This window comes from Malania oleifera, chromosome 8 (assembly GCF_029873635.1).
Source record: "Malania oleifera isolate guangnan ecotype guangnan chromosome 8, ASM2987363v1, whole genome shotgun sequence".
Classification (NCBI taxonomy): Eukaryota; Viridiplantae; Streptophyta; class Magnoliopsida; order Santalales; family Ximeniaceae; genus Malania; species Malania oleifera.
Genome location: NC_080424.1, coordinates 68,465,305 through 68,486,521, shown reverse-complemented (window position 1 = coordinate 68,486,521; position 21,217 = coordinate 68,465,305). Strand labels below are relative to the sequence as shown.

The following is a 21,217-nucleotide window of genomic DNA, read 5'->3' as shown; positions in this document are numbered from 1 at the left end:
TTACCACCACAGGAAGGTATCCTTTAAGTATGATCACAAAATGGAACGAGGATACGCCCCGACGAATGGATGGAACTTTACCAGATGTGACTATGGTTTGGCAAAGAGTTCCTATGGAGGAGATGGTGAACCAATATTAGATTATTTTTACATTTTAAGTTCAAAGGGAACATTTTGATTAATCAGGGAAAACAGAATCCCTTAGTGGATGCCTCTAATTTTGATTATAAGGAATGTTTTGTTAATTAGCACTAGTAGAATAGGCATTTATGATTATTAGTGCTTAAGCCTAGAGTGATGACAAATATTTGGTCAAGACTTTTATGGCACCTGGATGAGCTTAGGGGAAAAATGAGATATAACATGAGATTGATTCCCTAAAGCTGAATTCTGTGCAATGGACAAAAGATGCTTAACTTAAGATATTCATGTTTAGGCAAGGGTTAAGCGTTAAGAGTTATGTACCAAACAAGGATGCTTTTGTCCATTTGGAAGTGGATTTTAATCAAGAATACTATAGCCAATGTTTACATATTTTACCCAATCATTGTGATATATAATCATTAAGTTCGAATTGGATGAATTTCTTGATTTTTCGTATTGCCTTGATTTTATGATGATCTTAATATGAAGAATATTGTACAGTGAGTACACATACTAAGTTTTGATAATTTAGGCATAGACCACTTGCCAAGCCTACAACCAACACAACCCCTAAACCTAATCCTAAGATCTAAGAAAGAAATCAATGATTATTTTATACCTATTTGCCTCCATTTTTCCTCGGGTCCTAAGGGGTTTGCTTTCATGATCATCCATATCAATTCTTTATCCAAGCCTCTTGCGCCTCTAAATGTGAAGAAATATTTAATGTGCCCTTTTCTTTTACAATGTAAGCAAGTTTTGTAAATACGTGAAAGATTATGCTTACAATGAGAATCACATGATGATCCTAAACCCTTTATGATGCTAGGATCATCCCCAATCGTTCCATCCAGACAGATAATTTTCAAAATTCTCTTAATCTTTTCCTTTTCCAAAATAGCATAATATTCTCTTATTTCCCTTAACTGCTTTGTTATCCTTTTATTCCCGTTTATCATAAGGGTTTTCTTCTTAGACACTCTTACTAGAAGCTTATGCATTTTCAATTAAACATTTTCCAGTTCTTCATATGAGGGCATGCTTTTATCATATAATTCATCATATGATTCATCGAAAGATTTTTCATAATAAACATCGCATGAATCACTAACAATATTATCACAGGATTCAACAGATGATTCAACACATAATGTAACACAATATTCAATAGGTGAATCATCAAGTGAGGTAGGATGGGAATCATATACCTCTTCATCAATTGACATGACTAGCCTATGATTTACCTCCTCCTGATCATTTGAGCTTGTAGCGTTCGGAGGAGTAGTCTCTTTCCCTTTGGTTTCACCATATATTTCCAGCTCTTCCCAAATTTCTCTCTCACAAGAACATGCCATGACCTCAAGAAAAATATTAGAACTTAAGGCACGATACAACATATCCATGGCATTTGAATTTACTGCACTAAAATCATTTTCATTCATTCTCAAGCAATTTCCTTTAACAGTTATTTGCTAGGCCCTCCAGTCGATTGATTTTATAAATATGCTCATTCTAATTTTCCAGGTGGTGTAATCGACACCACAAAATAAAGGAGGATTGGTAAATGACTGTCCCTTTCTGAATGGGAATACACCAACAAGAGCCATTGCGATCTTTAGCATAAGCGGTTAAGCTTTTTGCAATGAGACTCTGATACCAATGATTGGAATTGGTGTATTCCCAAGAGGGGGGGGGGGGATGAACTGGGTTTCTTTAAAATTCTTCCTAGGTTTAATCAAAACCACAATCAGTATTTCGCAACCTAGAGTCTATCAAAGTGAATATAAATCACCCAACAATATAAAACTGAGCAGATAAATAAAACAGATACAGCAGGCTCAATAATTCCCAATTGTTCACAATATTTAAAACATGCACACATTCATAATAAATTTAAATATAAGCATACATGAGCAGGAATTTAAGTGTATGAAATTAAAGTGCAGGGAAAGAGAGAATGACACACGATATGATATCGAGGTTCGGCCAACATTGCCTACGTCTCCGCCTCAAGCTCACAAGTAAGAGGATTCCACTAATTGATCGCTTATGAGTGGAGCGACATCGATTACAATACTCTCTCCTTACTAGACAAGGGAATACCTAGGTCAGATTACAGAGTTGACCCTAACCTTTACAATCACACCTTAGAAAGGTGCTTCTGGTTTTCCTAACCGCGTCTAAACCATTCGATGCTTTCTTAACCAGGTCTAAGCAATCCAGTGCACATTACAAGCCAGTGCAATCCTCTTCCAACCTCACGTCAGGAATACAACATATATAATATTTTTGTACAACCAAAGTGCTTCTCAAACATGCAAATGTGTACAACAATAAAGCTCTATATGCACTCACGTATAATATGAATTTAAAGCTCAGTGAGTATGTGATTTTGTCAAAATAACTTATGCAATCTTTGAGTTAGATGTAGATAATAAAGCACTTCAAAGATGCAAACCCTAATAAAAAATTTTCTCCCAAAAATATTTTTCAAATGAAGTGTAGGAGAACCTAGGATTTTGCACTCAAATCAATTTATGCCCAAATAATAATAAATGATCTTTGATAAAAAAAAATGTGCAAAGTATAATTCAAAGATCGTCAAATCCTCAAAAGCAATCTCCAAAATATTTTTCAAAATGAAGTATAGGAGATTTTAGAGTTATGCCCAAAAACGGATTCTTGCAACAAAGGCAAGATGAGCTTTATGAATCTAGCAATAGAAATGCTAATGATTTACAAGTTAGAATAAGATTTCTCCCAAGATATTTATCAAAGAAATATGTGGAGAAACTTAAACTATACTCTCAAGGAATGATTTTGAAAAATAAGAGTAAATGATAATTGTTGTGAAAAATAAATGCCCAAATAAATATACTCTTGAAAAGATTTTCAATGTAATAAGTATAGGAGAGTATAAAGGAATGAAAAAATCAAAAATATTTTTAGAGAATTTTCAATCTAATCTCATGCTTAAAAAATGAGTAATGAAGGGGTATATATAGAGTTTGGGAGAATTTTGACCATTAGGGACATAATGGGTATTTTTAAAATTATTTAATTAAGTTTTAACCCGGATTAGAGCAGTAAAAAATTTGAGAACCCAAGCGGTTCGGTCAACAGGACCAAGGTGTCAGTCGGCTAACTTCTCACAACACATTTTGAATTTCAAAAAGGCTCGGTTTGCCGAGCAAGGGGTCGGTTGGCTGACCTAGGGCGATTTTCCTTTCCTTCGTGACTTCGGTTGCCTGGCTTAAGGTTTGGTCTACTGGTCTTTAAATGCTGGTCGGCTGAGGCAAATTTGAACTAAATGTTCGGTTGCTTGGGGACAGTAGAGAAGCCAAGTTTGAAGGTCAGTCAATCGTGGAAGCTATGTTCATTTTCTGGTCAGTTGGCCGAGGCATGGTCAACTATTTGACTCCTGGCCTTAAGTGTGTTTGATTAACCAAGGTGATTTGAATTGTGCAGGGTTGGTCAACCGAGGCTTTCTAATTAAGCCTAAAAAAGCCAATGTCGGTCGACCGAAGTCTTTGTAAAATAAATTTTGACCTTAAATAATTTTTCTAAAAATTTGTCGGTCCCTTATGGTCAGTTTACGATCATTTTAAACTTTTCATTCGCATCATGCATGCAATGCATTATTACAGACCGAATAGAAAACAAAATGCATTACAAATTAAAACAAGTCTTTACTTGTTGGATTCTTCACGGAAAATGTCATGCTAAGATGGTCTTTAAGTACTTCATGACTTCCATATTCAAGTACTAGGCACACACACTAAATTCAAGTGCTTTGTCAGCATCAAAATAGGAATCAGACTTAAAAAGTCAACTACAACCAAATAATCTCAAACCGGAGTAGTCTATCGCATTACCTGTCCATAACTCCTCTACAACTTTCCCCTTTAGTGATGCCCTTGGCAATCAGTTAACCAAGAAACATATCATACTTGTAGACACCTCATTTTTACCCAAGCCCATTATTATTATTATTATTATTATTATTATTATTATTATTATTATTATTATTATTTTTACTATTATTACTATTATTATTAATATAATTATTATTTTTAAATATTATTATTACTTTATTATCATTATTATTTTTGCTATTATTATTATTATTAGTAGCATTATTATCATATTTACTATTATTATTATTGTTATTATTATTTTTAAATAATATTATTATCACTTTATTACCTTACTGTTGTTATTATTATTATTATTATTATCTTTGTTATTTTTAAATATCATTATTATTATTTTATTTATTATTATTATTATTATTACAATTTTACTATTATCATATTTACTATTACTATTATTATTATTATTAATTTTTTTATTTTTTTAATTTTTGTTAGGGTTTGGGGTGGATTAAAGCCTATAAAAGGCTAGCAAACGCATAAGAACTCACACACGGTCAGGAGCCAAGCAAAAAATACAAAAAAAAAAAACCCTATCCTTTTCTCCCAGGGAAGCCCCCGCGCACCCACTCTGCCCTACTCCCTCTCCCATTCCAACCCAACTTCCTCGGATCTGCCTCTCCCAGCTCTTCCCCTCTCTCTGTTTCCGCCCTCAGCCTCCCATCTCCCTCAGTCCCTCTTACTCCTCTGCAACCCGATCCATTCACAGCAACCTTCAACCATCTTCCTCAACCTCAGATCCCCTCTGCAATTCCTCGCCGACCACCACTCTTCACAGCAGAACATAGCCCAGCATGCGGCAGCCCCGATCCCCTCCTCTGCAGGCTCCTCTACACAGCAGACAACAGCTCTTTCTTGCTCCATAGGAGCTCCACTGCAGCAGTCCTCCAGCCCCCTGTTCTAGCAGTCTGCTGCACAGCACCACAGCCACTGCTCCTGCTCCTTGCTGCAAGCCACCCGAGAACCCCTTGTTCCAGCCACCATTCGCAGACAAGGTCTACAACCGCCGAACACCTGCTCTTCTCCGTCATAGAGCTCCAGGCGGTCCCCGGATACTCCCGAGCCGAGCACAATAACTCCCAGACTCTCAGCGGCTGCAACCCCACCCTCTGCTCCGGCAATCCATTCCTTCCGGCCACCTCTGCTCCGACGGCCTGCGGTAAAGCTCCCTGCACAACTCTGCACACATGTACGTACCTACACACAGGCACACACACACACACACATATATATATATATATATATATATATATATACATGTATATTTACATTAGTTTTGTTCAGGTTTTAATATTTAAAGTTTAAGTTTTTGTTTCTTTATTTTATTTGCATAGGTGTGAATATTAAATGAGTGATTTTTATTATTGTCATATTTATTTAATATCCATGCTTAATAATGGGTATTCATGTTTATATTTCTAGTATTTGTTATTAAATGATTATAATTGTTATTGTAAAATTTTCTTGTTAAGCCTAAACTTTTATTGTTGTAAGATTCTTAATGTTAGTTAGTTGATATTCATGTTTGCATTTTTGGTTGTGCATATTATTATTGTAGAAGTGTTACGGTTAAAATTTGTTTTAATGTTTAAGTTTACATTTTTGTTGTATTTAGTGTATGTATCAAATTTCATACTAATTTTCAGGGTTTCCTCATCTTGATTCATAGGGTTTCCATGTTATCATATTGTGACTTCCATAGTTCGACTATTTTTATATTATAGTGTATCGGTATTTATTGTTTCCATATTACTATACCTTGGTGTCTTGTAGGGTTTGATTACCTCCTTATTATTGTATATTACTGTGTCATCGGATTAATGTTGTATAGGGCTTGTATTGTTGTTAATATTATGATGTGTACGCATTATTATTTCTTTATTAGTAATTACATACTATGATATACATACATATATATATACACACGTATTGTTAATGTTATTACTGTAGTAGCATTATAAAATATTATTAGCATTCTATTATTTTCTTTATTTATTTTTATACTATTTTAGCTTTCTTTTTGGGAAAACTATGAAAAGAATCACAAAAAATAGAAAATTAGGAGAAAATTCTCAAAATATTTTTGATTTGATCCTCACTAATTGTCTTTTTGTTATTTCAAAATTCAGAAAAAGGTGGAAAAAATAGAAAAAGTCAGAAAAATAGAAAAAGCCAAGAAAAATATTTTGAGACTTGACACCATTTAAGTTCCAAAAACCTCCCAAACTAGTATTCTCATACTTAGAAAAACCCTATAAGATTTCCAAAATTTGAGAGCGTATTTTCTTAAATATTTTCATGATTTTTATTCCTATGATTGTAATAAAAAAGGTTCGAGCTTTTTAAGCTTCACGTACCCCGTTTGTGAGGGAATATATATATTGTATATACTTTTGTGTGTTTTATTTCTCTAAATGTGTATTACAAAAATTCACTATAAAAGGAGTAATCTAAAGACTTTTTAAAATTTACTTAAGGATAATTTCATAATTAATTAGGTACCGTTAGTTAGAATGAGCGCGTAGGGGGTGCTCGTACCTTTCCCTTGCGTAACCGAACTCTTGACCCTAGTTTTAGTAATGTAGACCCATTCTACCCTTAATCGGGTAGTAATTAAGTGTTCCAACCACACTAAAAGGTTAGTGGCAACTCCATTCCTGTTTTTTTCTGAAAATATTAAACCACATTTTTCATTTCGCCACCCTGGGGCACACGCGCTCTGGGACGTCGCGACAATACTCACTGCCTTAGCCCAAAAGTTCTTTGCAAGCCCTACATTCAACCTAAGACACTGAGCCCTTTCAACCAGAGTTTGGTTCATCCTTTCTGCCACACCATTCTATTTTGGTGTTCGATGGACTGTGAAATGCCTCCTTATGTCATGTTGCTCACAAAACTTCATGTACCTCGAATTCGCATACTCGGTTCCATTATCTGATTTGAGACATTTAATTCTCCTCCCGATCTAGTTTTCCACCTCAGCTTTCCACAATTTAAACCTGGCAAATGTCTCTGACTTGTGCGGCATGAAGTACACCTAGACCTTCCGTGATTAATCATCAATGAAACTCACAAAGTACATATGTCCACCCCATGATGCTACTCTCACCGGCCCCTAAATATCTGAATGAATGTAGTCAAGAATACCTTGCGTCTTGTGAGTGGCCGTTTAGAACTGCACCTATTCTGTTTTCTAAGAACACAATACTTATAGAAATTCAACCTGCATGTTTTGATACACTTTAAAAGATTCCTCTTATGAAGTTTCTTCATTCTATGCTCACCCATATGCCCTAACAGCATATGCCACAAAACAGTATCATTTAACTCAGAATCTACGACTGTAGCTCCACCTACAACTGTAATGCCCAGTAGTGCATAGATATTTATCAGTAATTTCCACCCGTTCATCACCATTAGAACACCTTTACACACCTTCATAACCCCACTTTCAAACTTGTAACTAAATTCGTTACAATCCAAAGTGCCCAATGAAATCGAATTCTTCCTTAGATCCAGTATGTGCCTTACATCACATAATATTCTTATAGCACCATCACACATTTTAATTCTGACGTTTCCTATTCCAACTATTTTGCATGAAGCATCATTTTCCATTAGATCAAAACACGAATTAACTTACTTATAGGTATTGAACCATTCTTTATTTGGTGTCATGTGATAAGATCACACCGAATCTAAGATCCAAGAATCCGTGAGGTGATCTGACCTTGATGAAATAGAAAACATATCACCATCACTGCTTTCTAAGTTTCCTTCTTCTACTACATTCACAAATTTTGAAAAACCCTCTTGACTTTCAGCATTCCCCTTCTTCATTTCTAGACACTCCAGTTTTATATGCCCATTTGTTCCACACTTAAAACACCGAATATCCTTCTTCTTCTTAGACTACAACCACGACTTATTACCACTCGATCTGTTCCGGAATTTGCTTCTCCCACATTCCTGGTTACCCTTTACCATAAGCCCTTCACCATTTGAAATTTTATCCTAGCCTTCTTTCTTTGATGAAAATCCATCAGTGCGCTTGTTACCTCTTCCAAATTTAGAGTTTCTTTACCCCCACGTTAGTGTGGTAACCAAATTTTTATATGTGTGAGACACAAGTAGGTAATTCAATAGCATCAACACCTTATCTTCCTCCTCAAACTTCACATCAACATGCATTAAATCACTTTTAATCTAATTGAATGCATTGATGTGTTGGTTCAAATATGAATCGTTCACTATCTTAAGCCAATAAAACTTATACTTAAAGTACAATTTGTTTGTTAGAGACTTGGACATATGTTGGCTTTCAAGTTTTTTCCAAATAGCCGCAGGAGATTCCTTATCCATGACGTGATGCAACACGTCATCAGCCAAACAAAGTCTACTAATCGCCACAGCCTTCGCTTCCAATTCATTCCAACTTGTTTCATCCATGATTTCCAGTTGAACTCCGTATAAAACCTTCACCATACCTTACTGCACTAACAGATCTTTAACCCTTATTTTCCATAATGTGAAGTTTCCTATTCCATTGAACTTAACAACATTGAACTTTGTAGAAGAAGTTCCAGAAGTCATTACAACAATGCTCCGATACCAATTTGTTGTGAAAATTGAATGCACAATGAAAACAAATGATCTTACAACGCAGCAATCAATAGTGAAATATAAAAAACCATAATCACACAGAGTATAATGAAAGCAATAAAATAATGACACAAAGAATTATGTTGTTCGGCAATGCCTACATCCACGGAGCAATCAACAATGAATTTGTACTATATTGTGTCCAAAGACACTGAGTTACATCATACAACATGTATATATAATTTTCTCAGAATCTTTCCCTACAAAACCCAACCTATCCATCATCCCAATTCAAAATTTAAAAACCAACACTGAGTAACCGAGTCAAACCATCGATGATTTTCAAACACACCATCGACGGTTTAATACTGAGAGCAAACAGTCGATGTAACAAGACAAAATAGTCAACTGTTGCTCTTAAACTGGATCAAACCATCGACGATTTCCTCTTACAAACTAGCATTTTTTTTTCCACAATGCTTTCTCTTTGTATATGCATTCCACTCAACATATGAGTAACATATTACAAAAAAAATAATATAGAAATTTTAAGAAAATAAAATCCAAGAAATTAGGTATTTTGAGTGAATGGTAGTATTGTGCATGTAGAGACCCAAAAAATTATTATTATTTAATAACAAAAGGATGAAAGAAAAGTAACAGGGTCTTGTTGACGAATAGGGGATTCGTCGACGAGAATACACGAGGGGCTCGTCAACGTGGACGCGTCTCTTCGACAAGAAGATACCGAGGGGATATATTGCAGTTCCGAATTTTATCGACGAGGAGTAAGTACTTGTCGACGAATTGCCTTTTTGATCTCGTCGACAAAGTGACGTGGCTCGTTGATGAAGGCCAGTGTATAAATAGGCCTAAAGCTCATTTTTGCTCGAAAATCATGCGAGAACTCCTCTCTCTCTCCTCAATTCATCCCTCCTTCCTTCTCTCTAAGATTTTGGGCCGGATTCTAGCCGGTTCTATGATCTGAAGCCACCACGACACTCCTAGGAAAGTTCTCTGCAAATCTACTGGAGTGGATCGTTGGTAAGGCTACCTTGAAATTCATCCCAAATTCAAGGTAAGACTTTTTATTCGGAATTTGGTCTTTCCATAGTTATAAGAAATGTTGTATACGAAGAAATACTGAAGTTTAGTTATGAGAGATGTTGATTTCAGGGTATTGAAAGGGGAACCCTGCAGGTGCAGGACCAGTATATTATAGGGGGGTTCTTTCCAGAAATTAGGTAAGGAAATAAACTAAAGCAGTAATTTTTCCATGAAAACTATTGTGAAATTATCAGTAGATTTTTGTTCATAAAGCATGTATTATATCTGATTATTACTGAGAAAAAGCATATTTGGGAAAATATTGCTGTTACACTAGAATGTATGTTTTTAGTATAAAATGCAAGAAAATGTGATTTAAGTATAGAATGTATGGTTTTATTCAGCATTGTGTGGCACATGAATACTATTTTTACAAAAATTATATGATGTCAAGGTAATTTTGCAAATAAAGTATATTTCAGTGATTTTTAGAGATTATGAAATAATGCAGTTCATTATGATTTTAAATTACATGATAAACAAATTATTTATTCAGATTGATATGTATGAAATGTTCGGCGCAAGGCTGTGATTAATAGCTGGCACAAGGCCGTGTATTATGTATGATTTTGGCACAAGGTCGTATTTATAAATGATTTTGATGTAAGGCCACAGATATGAAAGTAAACGACGCAAGACAGCATGTATTTATGTTATTAAAGAAGAAGCTATCGATATATTTACGTTAAACAGTATATTATCATGTATTATATGTTATCAGAACCCAAATGATAGTTCAGTTCAGTTTCAGGAGCACGGTACCATAGCTATACAGATAAGATTATTATAGTTCAGACTTATGCTAACCGCCCCTGCAAGTAGAGGGGGTGGGAGATGGATAGTCGATGTGGCTTGTAGTGTAGAGTTGTAGACGTCCATCTAGAAGTCCGGACCAGGGTGTGGCGGGGCCATCATACTTACAGACATTTTTGAGTCGGCAGTGGTTGGCCAGCCATTGTATCGACCACATTGGTCACACCCAATTTTGATTATGACAAATACTCTTCGTACTGATGATTGTACTGAGAAGTGCATGCAGGTTCACCTTGTGCACGCTTTAGGACTGAAATAGATATCATGATGGCGTGCGGTGTTCGTGCCAAAAGAATGAAGATCTATGTGCTGTATTTTGTATTCATTTGATTATTTCTTCATTCTAGGATGTAATTTTATATGAACTGTGCGCGTGTATGGCTTGTAATAATTTGCATCATGCATGGTAGGTAAGTATGCTCAAAACGACCATAGTTGGACTTTAGGTACCTACACAGACCTCAGGGATCACCCTTCGGTTGACCGACACCGAAATTCTCCGGTAGGATAGAAAGACCTTAGGTCTTTAAACAAATGCATTAATAAGTCCCCATTATCATCTTCATATCAGGGGAATTACAATTGGCTAAAATTGGACTGAAAATTGGAAAGGTTGAGAGGGTTTGGGCGACCGAACCTATGCCGTGTAAAGTGGCTCGGGCGACTGAACAAGTCAACATGTTGACTTAGCTTTGGGTGACCGAACCTCTTTTGAACGTATCTTCCTCGGGCACCCGAGTGCTCCTCAGAGCACTTTTCATCTACTCGAGTGACCGTCTGTTTACGTTCAAATAAAGGCTCGGGCGACCGAACTACCTGGTTCGGTTAACCGAACTCAGCTTCGGGCACCCGAACCTTGGACATTTGGCTACTAACTTTGTTTTAGCCAACCGGTCCTCAAATCGGGCACCTGAACCTCTTAAAATTGAATTTTTGACTGTGTCTATTCGGGCACCCGAACCTCAGGCGAGGCACCCGAACCTTGTGGGTTAAAATACTTTTTACTGATTTTTTAAATGGGGTAAACTGGGTTAATTTTCTTAATGGTCTTTTATACAATTCTAATTATACCCATTGTGTCCCCAACGGTCAAAAAATCCTCCTTGCCTATATATACCAGTTCATTTGTCTTAATTAGCAAGGATTAGCAAACTTGATTAGGGCAAAAATTCCCTCAACTCTCAAAATCCTAAAAACCCTATATTAGCCAAATATTTCTTGCAAACACTCACATACTCCTCATTCTCTTTCTCTAAGCATTGTGAGTATTTCTTTAAGGCTATTGTGCTTAAACTTCTTTAACTAGTACTCTCTCTTGATATATTGATTAATTGATTTTACTTGAGAGTATAGCCTAAAGTTCTTCCACTGATTTCATTTGATAAATCTAGTGTGGAAAGACTTTGAGGGCTTTTGGTTCTTGCATTATTGTTGCAAGTTACCTAAACCTAGATTTTGTGTGCAAAAAACTTTTCTCAAAAAGCTAGTCTTTCAAACAACTCCATTGTACTTTATACATTGAAATATCCTATTGAGTTTGTTTGATTTATCTTGTTTAGCATATTTGAAACCCTGATCTGATATTGTGATACTCAAATATTTTGTTTCAAATCTTTCTTAGATATACCCTCTAGATCTGGATTGAAAATATATACTTGATTGAGTGTTTAGCACACATTAGAGCACTAAGCATATTTACATATCATTCGTACTTGCATTATTGATTGAGCTATATTGGTGCACACATCTGCTTGTGTTGAAGCGCATTTTCGTGTACAAATATTTTCATACACATTGGTTGTATTCCAGGCACGGGCCTGAAGAGGGAGACTAGCCATGTGGAATAGTTTTGGATTGACTTAGACCCAGTTAGGAAAGTTAGGTGCACCATCTTGTTAAGGCGTGTCGGTTGAAGTCAGCCCCTTGAATTGACCTGGTTGTATAGGTGCCGCTCCACCCATTTAAGAGAGCATTTTAATGGTAATCCTTGTGCTAGTGTGGACAAGGCGGGGACGTAGGCACAGTTGGCCGAACACTGATAACGTATCGTGCGTGTTCTTTACATTTCTGCAATTTACATTTACTGCATGTGTATGTTTGTTTGATGATTGCATAGACTGACCCTAGGCTAAATTACATTGTTGTTAAAATTTGTAGACCTAGGTAACAAATGTTTAAATACCCAATTCACCCCCCCTCTTGGGGTTGCACCATAACTATCACATTGTCGGGTCTGACCTTCGGGTTGCACAACCCGTCACAGGGGGGGTAATACATGACATCAATTAGCTATACATCTTGGGTAAATTTCAGTATTATTAGTTATATGAGACAATTCATGATCAGTATGATTTATTAGAGTTATGAAATTATATGTTTACACAATCATGTAATGTTCAGTATTTTCTAGCATATGAAATGTACTGTATATCTACTATGGCATTAAGTATTCATGTTGTCATACAACTGTATTTAGTTTATTTTTCCTTACTAAGAGGTGTCTCACCCCAGCTTAAATAATTTTTAGGAAACCCAAAAAGGCCGGAGGAACGAGGCCGCCGTTGAGTTTGTTGTGCTACCCCGCTAGGAGGGTAAGTTTTGAACTAGAATCAGGAGATTTGGGTTGTGGGATTCTAGATATATTTTTGGATGTTTTGGGGACTGTATATAAACACAGTATTAATGTGGATTATAGTTAACTTTGGTATTATGCACTATATGGTTTGGTGAATGTAATTTATTTTACTGCTGCTTAGATTTCCGCTGTATATGACAGGTGGGTCCCCGTTATCCACTGGTTCAGGTTGACTATATTATATGTGATTTATTATGTAGGTCATTACAGTTTGGTATCAGAGCCTAGGATGTTAGGTTCTTTAGACTCTAGAATGCAGCAGTAATGATACCAGAGTGTAGGATAAGGGAATTTGAGGTCTGGTTTTGTAGTCTAGATCCATGATGGTTTGTGTGATTTTCTTAGGGTGACGATTTCAAGAAAGCCATGGTAAACTATCATTGGGTTAGGTATCTAGGTTGCAGGATTGAACCTTGAATTCAGATCAGGGATGAAGAATTAGTTTAAGATGTAATATATTAATTAGATGACATGTTACGATGCTAGGGGTCCTAAGTTAAGCTTATTATTTTTTAGGATGGACCTTGGAGGCAGTAGTGCCAATGCTAGTGGAAATGAGGGTGCTGGGCCCTCAGGTATTGTGGGTGGTGATTTAGATGTAGTTTTACGCAGCATGGCACAACAAGTTATGGCTGAAATTGCCAGGAATTCTAGAGAGCTGGGTGGTTCATCTGTAGGCCACGATAGCTCGATTAAGAAATTTATTAAGATGAATCCTCCGGCTTTCTCAGGAGGAACTGATCCTACTGTCACTGAAAACTGGGTGCAGGAGATAGAGAAAGTGTTTGCAGTGCTGCAGTGTACTAAGAAGCAGAGGGTGTTATTCGCTATGTATAAATTGACTGGAGAGGTTGAGAGATGATGGACGATAGTGAAACTCCTAGAGCAGCAGAGGACTGTACCTATGGAGATGTCATGGGAATGATTTAAGGAAATATTCTTCGATAGGTATTTTCCAGCCTCATCCAGGGAAGTTAAGATTGAGGAGTTCCTGAATCTGAAGCAGGGATAGCAGTTGGTGCAGCAGTACGCGGCGAGATTTATTAAATTATATCGCTTCACCTCATACATTATTCCAGATGAAGCGAAAAAGGTACGACAGTTTGAAAGAGATCCGAGGAGAGAGATATATAAGCAAGTGTCGATACTAAAGTTGCATGATTTTACTGAGTTGGTAGATAGAGTGCAGAAATTGGAGAGCGGTTGGAGGCGGAGGAGCAGAGACAGAGGAAGAGATGATGAGGTAGCCAGTAGAGGAATATGGCTCCATTTAGGGTTTCTTGCTTTGACGACGAGTGATGATGAGGCAGCCGATGATGTGGTGACAGGTATGGTTAGTATGTTTTCATTTAAAGTCATTACATTATTTGACTCAGGGGCCACATACTTGTTTGTGTCTTTGGGGTGTATTAAACTATGTGGGGTAGACACACAATTATTAGACCTCGAACTATTGGTAACTACACCGATCGGGTCAGCAGTGAGGTGTAGTAGGGTGCTTCGTGGCTGTCCAGTTGATATTAAGGAGAGAATTTTATCTGCTAATTTGATAGTGTTAGACATGCATGGGTTTGATATCATATTCGACATGGATTGGATAGTAGATAATTTTGCCAGTATAGATTGCCATTCAAGAGAAGTGATATTTAGACCTCTAGAAAGACCAGAATTTAGATTTATAGGATCACGAGTGCAATCTCTACTTTAGATGGTTTCAACTGTTCAGGCGAGGAGACTGTTTCTAAGTGGTTGTTAGGGATTTGTGGCCTTTGTGAAGGAAAGACTAGGGAATGAATTGAAACTCGCTAGTATGCTAGTGGTAAAATTATTTACAAATTTTTTTTCAGATGAATTACCAGGTATGCCACCTGATCGTGAGGTAGACTATTGATCTGCTTCCAAATACAACGCCGATCTCTAAAGTACCTTACCGAATGGCGCCAGCAGAGTTGGCAGAATTAAAGAATCAGTTGCAAGACTTGCTTGATAAGGGTTTTATACGACCTAGTGTATCTCTGTGGGGAGCTCCAATATTATTTGTGAAGAAGAAAGACAGGTCCATGAGGATGTGTATAGATTATAGGGAAATTAACAAAGTAACCATCAAGAAAAAGTATCATTTACCTCGTATAGATGATTTATTTGATCAGCTCCAAGGTACACATGTGTATTCTAAGATTGATCTCAGATCAGGCTACCATCAAGTAAAAGTAAAGGCAGAAGATGTATCAAAGACGACCTTCGGGACCAGGTATGGGCATTACGAGTTTCTTGTTATGCCGTTTGGTCTGATGAATGCTCTTGCAATATTTATGGATTTAATGAATAGGATCTTCCATCCATATTTAGACCAGTTTATTGTTGTTTTTATTGATGATGTACTGGTCTATTCGAGGAGCTATGAGGAGCATGAGATACATTTGAGGCAAGTTTTACAGATGCTCAGGGAAAAGAAGCTGTATGCCAAGTTTAATAAATGTGAGTTTTGGCTCGAGAAGGTTGTGTTTTTGGGGCAAGTTATCTCAGGGAATGGAATTTCTGTGGATCCTAGTAAGATTGATGTGGTAGTGAATTGGGCTAGACTGAAGAATGTCCATGAAATCAGGAGTTTCTTGGGATTAGCTGGTTATTATCGTCATTTTGTCGAGAGATTCTTAGTGTTATTAGGGCCTCTAACACGACTGACTACGAAGAATGCCAGTTTTGAATGGGATGACAGCTGTGAATAGAGTTTTCAGGAATTGAAATAGAGACTTGTCACGGCGTTAGTGTTGATCATCCCGTCAGGTGGTGAAGGTTATACTATCTACAGTAATGCGTCCTTGAAGGAACTTGGTTGTGTACTAATGCAGCATGGTAGAGTGGTAGCGTATGCTTCTAGACAACTGAAAGAGTATGAGAAGAACTACCTTACCCATGATCTTGAATTGGTTGCAGTAGTACATGCATTGAAAATTTGGAGGCATTACTTGTATGGCGAGCGATGTGAAATTTTCGCCAACCATAAGAGTCTAAAGTACTTCTTTACTCAGAAGGAATTGAATATGATACAGAGAAGGTGGTTGGATCTAATTAAAGATTTTGATTGCACTATCAGTTATCACCCATGAAAAGCAAACGTGGTAGTTGATGCACTAAGTAGGAAGTCTGTGGGATCAGCGTAGGTAGCTATGGAGATTCAGTATCTGATTATAATGGATTTGGAGAGCCTTGGCATAGAATTAGTCAAGAGTGGCCCTCAAGCATGTATTGCTAGTTTAGTGGTGCAGCCTACTCTGTAGGTAAAAGTTAAAACTGCTCAGAAGGAAGATCTAGAATTAGCAGAGGTATTAGTTAGAGTGCAGAATGGTCAGGGGGAGGAATTCTGTTTGTCAGATGACAGAGCTTTGTGGTTCCGCTCCAGGTTATGTGTTCCTGTTGATGCTGACATTAGGAAGACCATCTTAGAGGAGGCTTACAGATCTTTGTACACAGTTCATCCTGGCAGTACGAAAATGTACGGGGATCTGCGAGAGTTTTATTGGTGGAGCAGTATGAAGAAAGAGATCGCTGAATATATAGCATAGTGTTTGACGGGCCAGTAGGTAAAAGTTGAGCACTAGAGGCCGGTAGGTCAGTTGCAGCTGCTATTTATCCTATAATGGAAGTGAGATAATATATCCATGAACTTTGTTTCAGGGCTGCCATTGGCATTGCATGGCCAAAATACAATTTGGGTGATTGTAAATCGTTTGACTAAGACCGCCCATTTCCTTCCTATCAAGATCAGCTACTCCCTTAACCGTTTAGCGGAGATTTATATTAAGAGATAGTATGTTCTCATAGAGTGTCAATATCTATAGTGTCAGATCAAGACCTACAGTTCACGTCACATTTTTTGAGAAGCTTGCAGGAAGCTTTAGGGTCTCAATTATGTTTTAGCACGACATTCCATCCTCAGTCAGATAGGCAGATCGAGAGGGCGATACATATATTAGAAGATATGCTTCGAGCATGCGTACTAGACTTTAGGGGTAGTTGGACTCAGTTGATGCTACTGGTAGAGTTTGCGTATAATAACAGTGATCAGGACAGCATTGGTATGACACCGTTTAAGGTTTTGTATAGTAGGAGATGTCGTTCACCTTTATATTGGGACGAGATAGGTGAGCGGTGAGTTGTGGGACCAGAGCTAGTGCAGCAAGCGTACGATAAGGTTCGGTTCATCAGAGATAGAATTAGTGCAGCTCAGAGCCGATAGAAGAGTTATGTCGATAATCGCCGCAGGAAATTGGAATTTGATATTAGTGATCATGTATCTTTGAAGATAGCTCCGTTAAAAGGGGTTACGAGGTTTGGAAAGAAGGGTAAACTTAGCCCTAGGTTTATCGGTCCATTTGAGATTTTAGAGAAAGTGGGACTAGTTGCCTATAGGTTAGCTTTACCACTTGTATTATCTAGGATACACGACGTATTTCATGTTTCCATATTGAGGAAATACCTCCCAGACCCTTCTCATGTAATCAGTTATGGTGAATTAGAACTCAGTGATTCACTAGTTTATGAGGAGGTACCAGTACAGATCCTGGATAGGAGAGAACAGGAATTACGTAATAAGAAGATTCCTCTGGTAAAGGTCTATGGAGAAATCATGCAATAGAAGAGGCATCTTGGGAGCTTGAGGAACAGATCAGATAGAAATATCCACAATTGTTCCAAGAAGTTTAGTTACAACCAGGGAAGTGTAAGTAAATATACAAGAATTCCTTTGCAGGTACATGTAATAGTTAGTTAATGAGTAGCCTTTTAGTTTTGATGGAATTGTTTTTTTATATGTAATCTCTCATAACTTGGAATGTAACCATGGTATTCCTCCACCATAAGTGAGGATAAGTAATAAAGTAAGTAGACCGTTTTGTCTTTAAGGGATGATGAGTTATATGGATAGTAAATTTTAAGGACGAAATTTTATAAGGAGGGGAGAATATAGAGACCCGAACAATTATTGTTATTTAATAAATGAAGGAGGAAAGAAAAGTAACAAGGTCTCGTTGACGAACAAGGGATTCGTCGACAAGAATACACGAGGGACTCGTCGACGAGAAGATACCGAGGGAATATATCACAGTTCTGAATTTCATCGATGAGGAGTAAGTATTCATCGATGAATTGCCTTCTTGATTTCGTCGACGAAGTGACGTGGCTCGTCGATGAAGGTTAGTGTATAAATAGGCCTAAAACTCTTTTTTGCCCAAAAATCATGCGAGAACTCCTCTCTCTCTCTCTCTCTCTCTCTCTCTCTCTCTCTCTCTCTCTCTCTCTCTCTCTCTCTCCTTAATTCTTCCCTTCTCCCTTCTCTCTAAGATTTAGGGTCAGATTCTCACCGGTTTGACGATCTGAAGCCACCACGACACTCCTAGGAAAGTTCTCTGCAAATCTATTTGAGTGGATCATTGGTGGGGCTACCTTGAAATTCATCCCAAATTCAAGGTAAGACTTTTTATTCAGAATTTGGTGTTTCCATAGTTATAATAAATGTTGTATACGAAGAAATATTGAAGTTTAGTTATGAGAGATGTTGATTTCAGGGTATTGAAAGGGGAACCCTGCGGGTGCAGGACCAATATATTATAGGGGGGTTCTTTTCAGAAATCAGGTAAGAGAATAAATTAAAGCAGTAATTTTTTCATAAAAACTGTTATGAAATTATCAGTAGATTTTTGTTCAGAAAGCATGTATTATATCTGATTATTATTGAGAAAATGCATATTTGTAAAAATATTGCTGTTACACTAGAATGTATGTTTTTAGTATAAAATGCAAGAAAATGTGATTTTAGTATAGAATGTATGGTTTTATTCAGCATTGTGTGGCACATGAATACTATTTTTACAAAAATTATATGATGTCAAGGTAATTTTGCAAATAAAGTATATTTCAGTGATTTTTAGAGATTATGAAATAATGCAGTACATTATGATTTTAAATTACATGATACACAAAGTATTTATTCAGATTGATATGTATGAAATGTTTGGCGCAAGGTCGTGTATTATGTCTGATTTCGGCGCAAGGCCGTATTTATAAATGATTTCAATGCAAGGCCGCAGATATGAAAGTAAACGGCGCAAGGCCGCATGTTTTTTTGTTATTACAGAAAATGCTATCAATCTATTTATGTTAAACAGTATATTATCATGTATTATATGTTATCAGAACTCGAATGATAGTTCAGTTCAGTTTCAGGAGCACGGTACCGTAGCTATACAAATAAGATTATTACAGTTCAGACTTGTGCTAACCGCCCCTACAAGTAGAGGGCGTGGGAGATGGATAGTCAATGTCACCTTTAGTGTAGAGTTGTAGACGTCCACCTAGCAGTCCAGACCAAAGTGTGGCGAACCCATCGTACTTACAGACATTTTTTACTTGGTAATGGTCGGCCAGCCATTGTCGGGTCCGGCCTTTGGCTGCATAACCTGTCATGGGGAGTAATACATGACATCAGTTAGCTATACATCCTGGGCAAATTTTAGTATTATTAGTTATATGAGACAATTCATGATTAGTATGATTTATTAGAGTTATGAAATTATATGTTTACACAATCATGTAATGTTCAGCATTTTCTAGCATATGAAATGTACTATATATCTACTATGACATTAAATATTCATGTTGCCACACAATTATATTTATTTTATTTTCCCTTACTAAGAGGTGTCTCACCCCAACTTAAATAATTTTCAGGAAATCCAGAAAGACCGACGGAACGAGGCCGCCGTTGAGTTTATTGTGCTACCCTACTAGGAGGGTAATTTTTGAATTAGGATCAGGAGATTTTGGTTGTGGGATTCTAGATATATTTTTGGATGTTTTGAGGACTGTATATAAACACAATATTAATGTGGATTGTAGTTAACTCTGGTATTATGCACTATGTGGTTTGGTGAATGTAATTTATTTTACTGCTGCTTAGGTTTTCGCTGTATATGACAGGTGGGTCCCCATTACCTACGCGTTCGGGTTGACTATGTTATATATGATTTATTATGTAGTAAGTTTAGCAGGTTGTTACAGTGTGGGAGAGAGATATCAAGACAAAAAAAAAAAAAGGTTGCAATCAAATGAAATTAAGAGAGATATATATAATTGTTAAAGTAAATAAGTGAGTTATTAGATATATAATGGGCCCGTTTAGTTGTACAAAATAAATTATATTTTTTAATTTATTCTTTCAAAAAATTACAGAAGAATTATATCTTTTTTAGTTTCACATAATTTGTATACAAAAATTATGAACAACAACAAAAATTATTTACTTGTAAAAATACTTTCATTTTCTATTTCTAATTTTTCAAATAATTATAAAAAATGCCACCTTATTTTTTGATTTTTAAAATTTATATAGAAATGTGGAAAATAATTTTCTATTATTTTCTAGATTTCTCCGAACTCGTCAAGATTGAGTTCAAATATTAGACTTTAATTTGTGCGAATTTTGACAAAATATGGTATAAATTTGTATTAAGTTTCATCCAAGTCAAAATTCCAAAATCTAGTCTCATATAGTACTTTATATGATCTTTGAATTTTTTTTAAAATATATTATCTTTTTTGTAATTATTTTGAAATCTAAAAATAAAATAAAAATCGTTGCATAATTAAACAAACACTTTAATTCGTACTAAAACCTAAAAAATAGATTGAATTTTTTTTTTTAATTCTTTCGAAAACTAAAAGTGAGAAATTTCCACAACTAAATAGGCTTGCGTGAATAGGTGAATTATAATAAATAATATAATATTTGCAATACATTATTTATAAAACCAACCAATCAGAATGGTACATCTAAACTTGCAATGAAAAATTAGATAGAAAATTCTTTTAAAAATTAAGAAATTAGGGTTTTTCAGCAGATGGTGCCACTGTGCGGAAGAGAGAGGACGTAAGGCCAGAAAAGGGTTTTAATCAAGTGAAATTGAGGGAGACATATAAATGTTTA

The 21,217-nt window shown here is 36.4% G+C and overlaps 1 protein-coding gene across 1 annotated transcript; it reads left to right on the top strand.

The window, feature by feature from the left end:
* The first annotated feature begins 3,454 nt into the window (after nt 1–3,454).
* On the top strand, nt 3,455–20,190 carry LOC131162717 (uncharacterized). The gene is made up of 3 exons (XM_058119321.1): nt 3,455–3,530; nt 4,561–5,235; nt 19,963–20,190. The coding sequence occupies exons 1-3, from the start codon at nt 3,455–3,457 to the stop codon at nt 19,998–20,000; spliced, it is 789 nt and encodes a 262-aa protein (XP_057975304.1). The 3' UTR covers nt 20,001–20,190.
* Nucleotides 20,191–21,217: the final 1,027 nt, after the last annotated feature.

Bases quoted from the DNA above. Each gene is read 5' to 3' on its own strand.
- LOC131162717 (XM_058119321.1), top strand. From the start codon at position 3,455: ATGTTCGGTTGCTTGGGGACAGTAGAGAAGCCAAGTTTGAAGGTCAGT. The intron at 3,531-4,560 runs GTCAGTTGGCCG...CAAACGCATAAG, and splicing joins GAAGCTATGTTCATTTTCTG to AACTCACACACGGTCAGGAG. The intron at 5,236-19,962 runs GTAAAGCTCCCT...AATAATTTTCAG, and splicing joins CTCTGCTCCGACGGCCTGCG to GAAATCCAGAAAGACCGACG.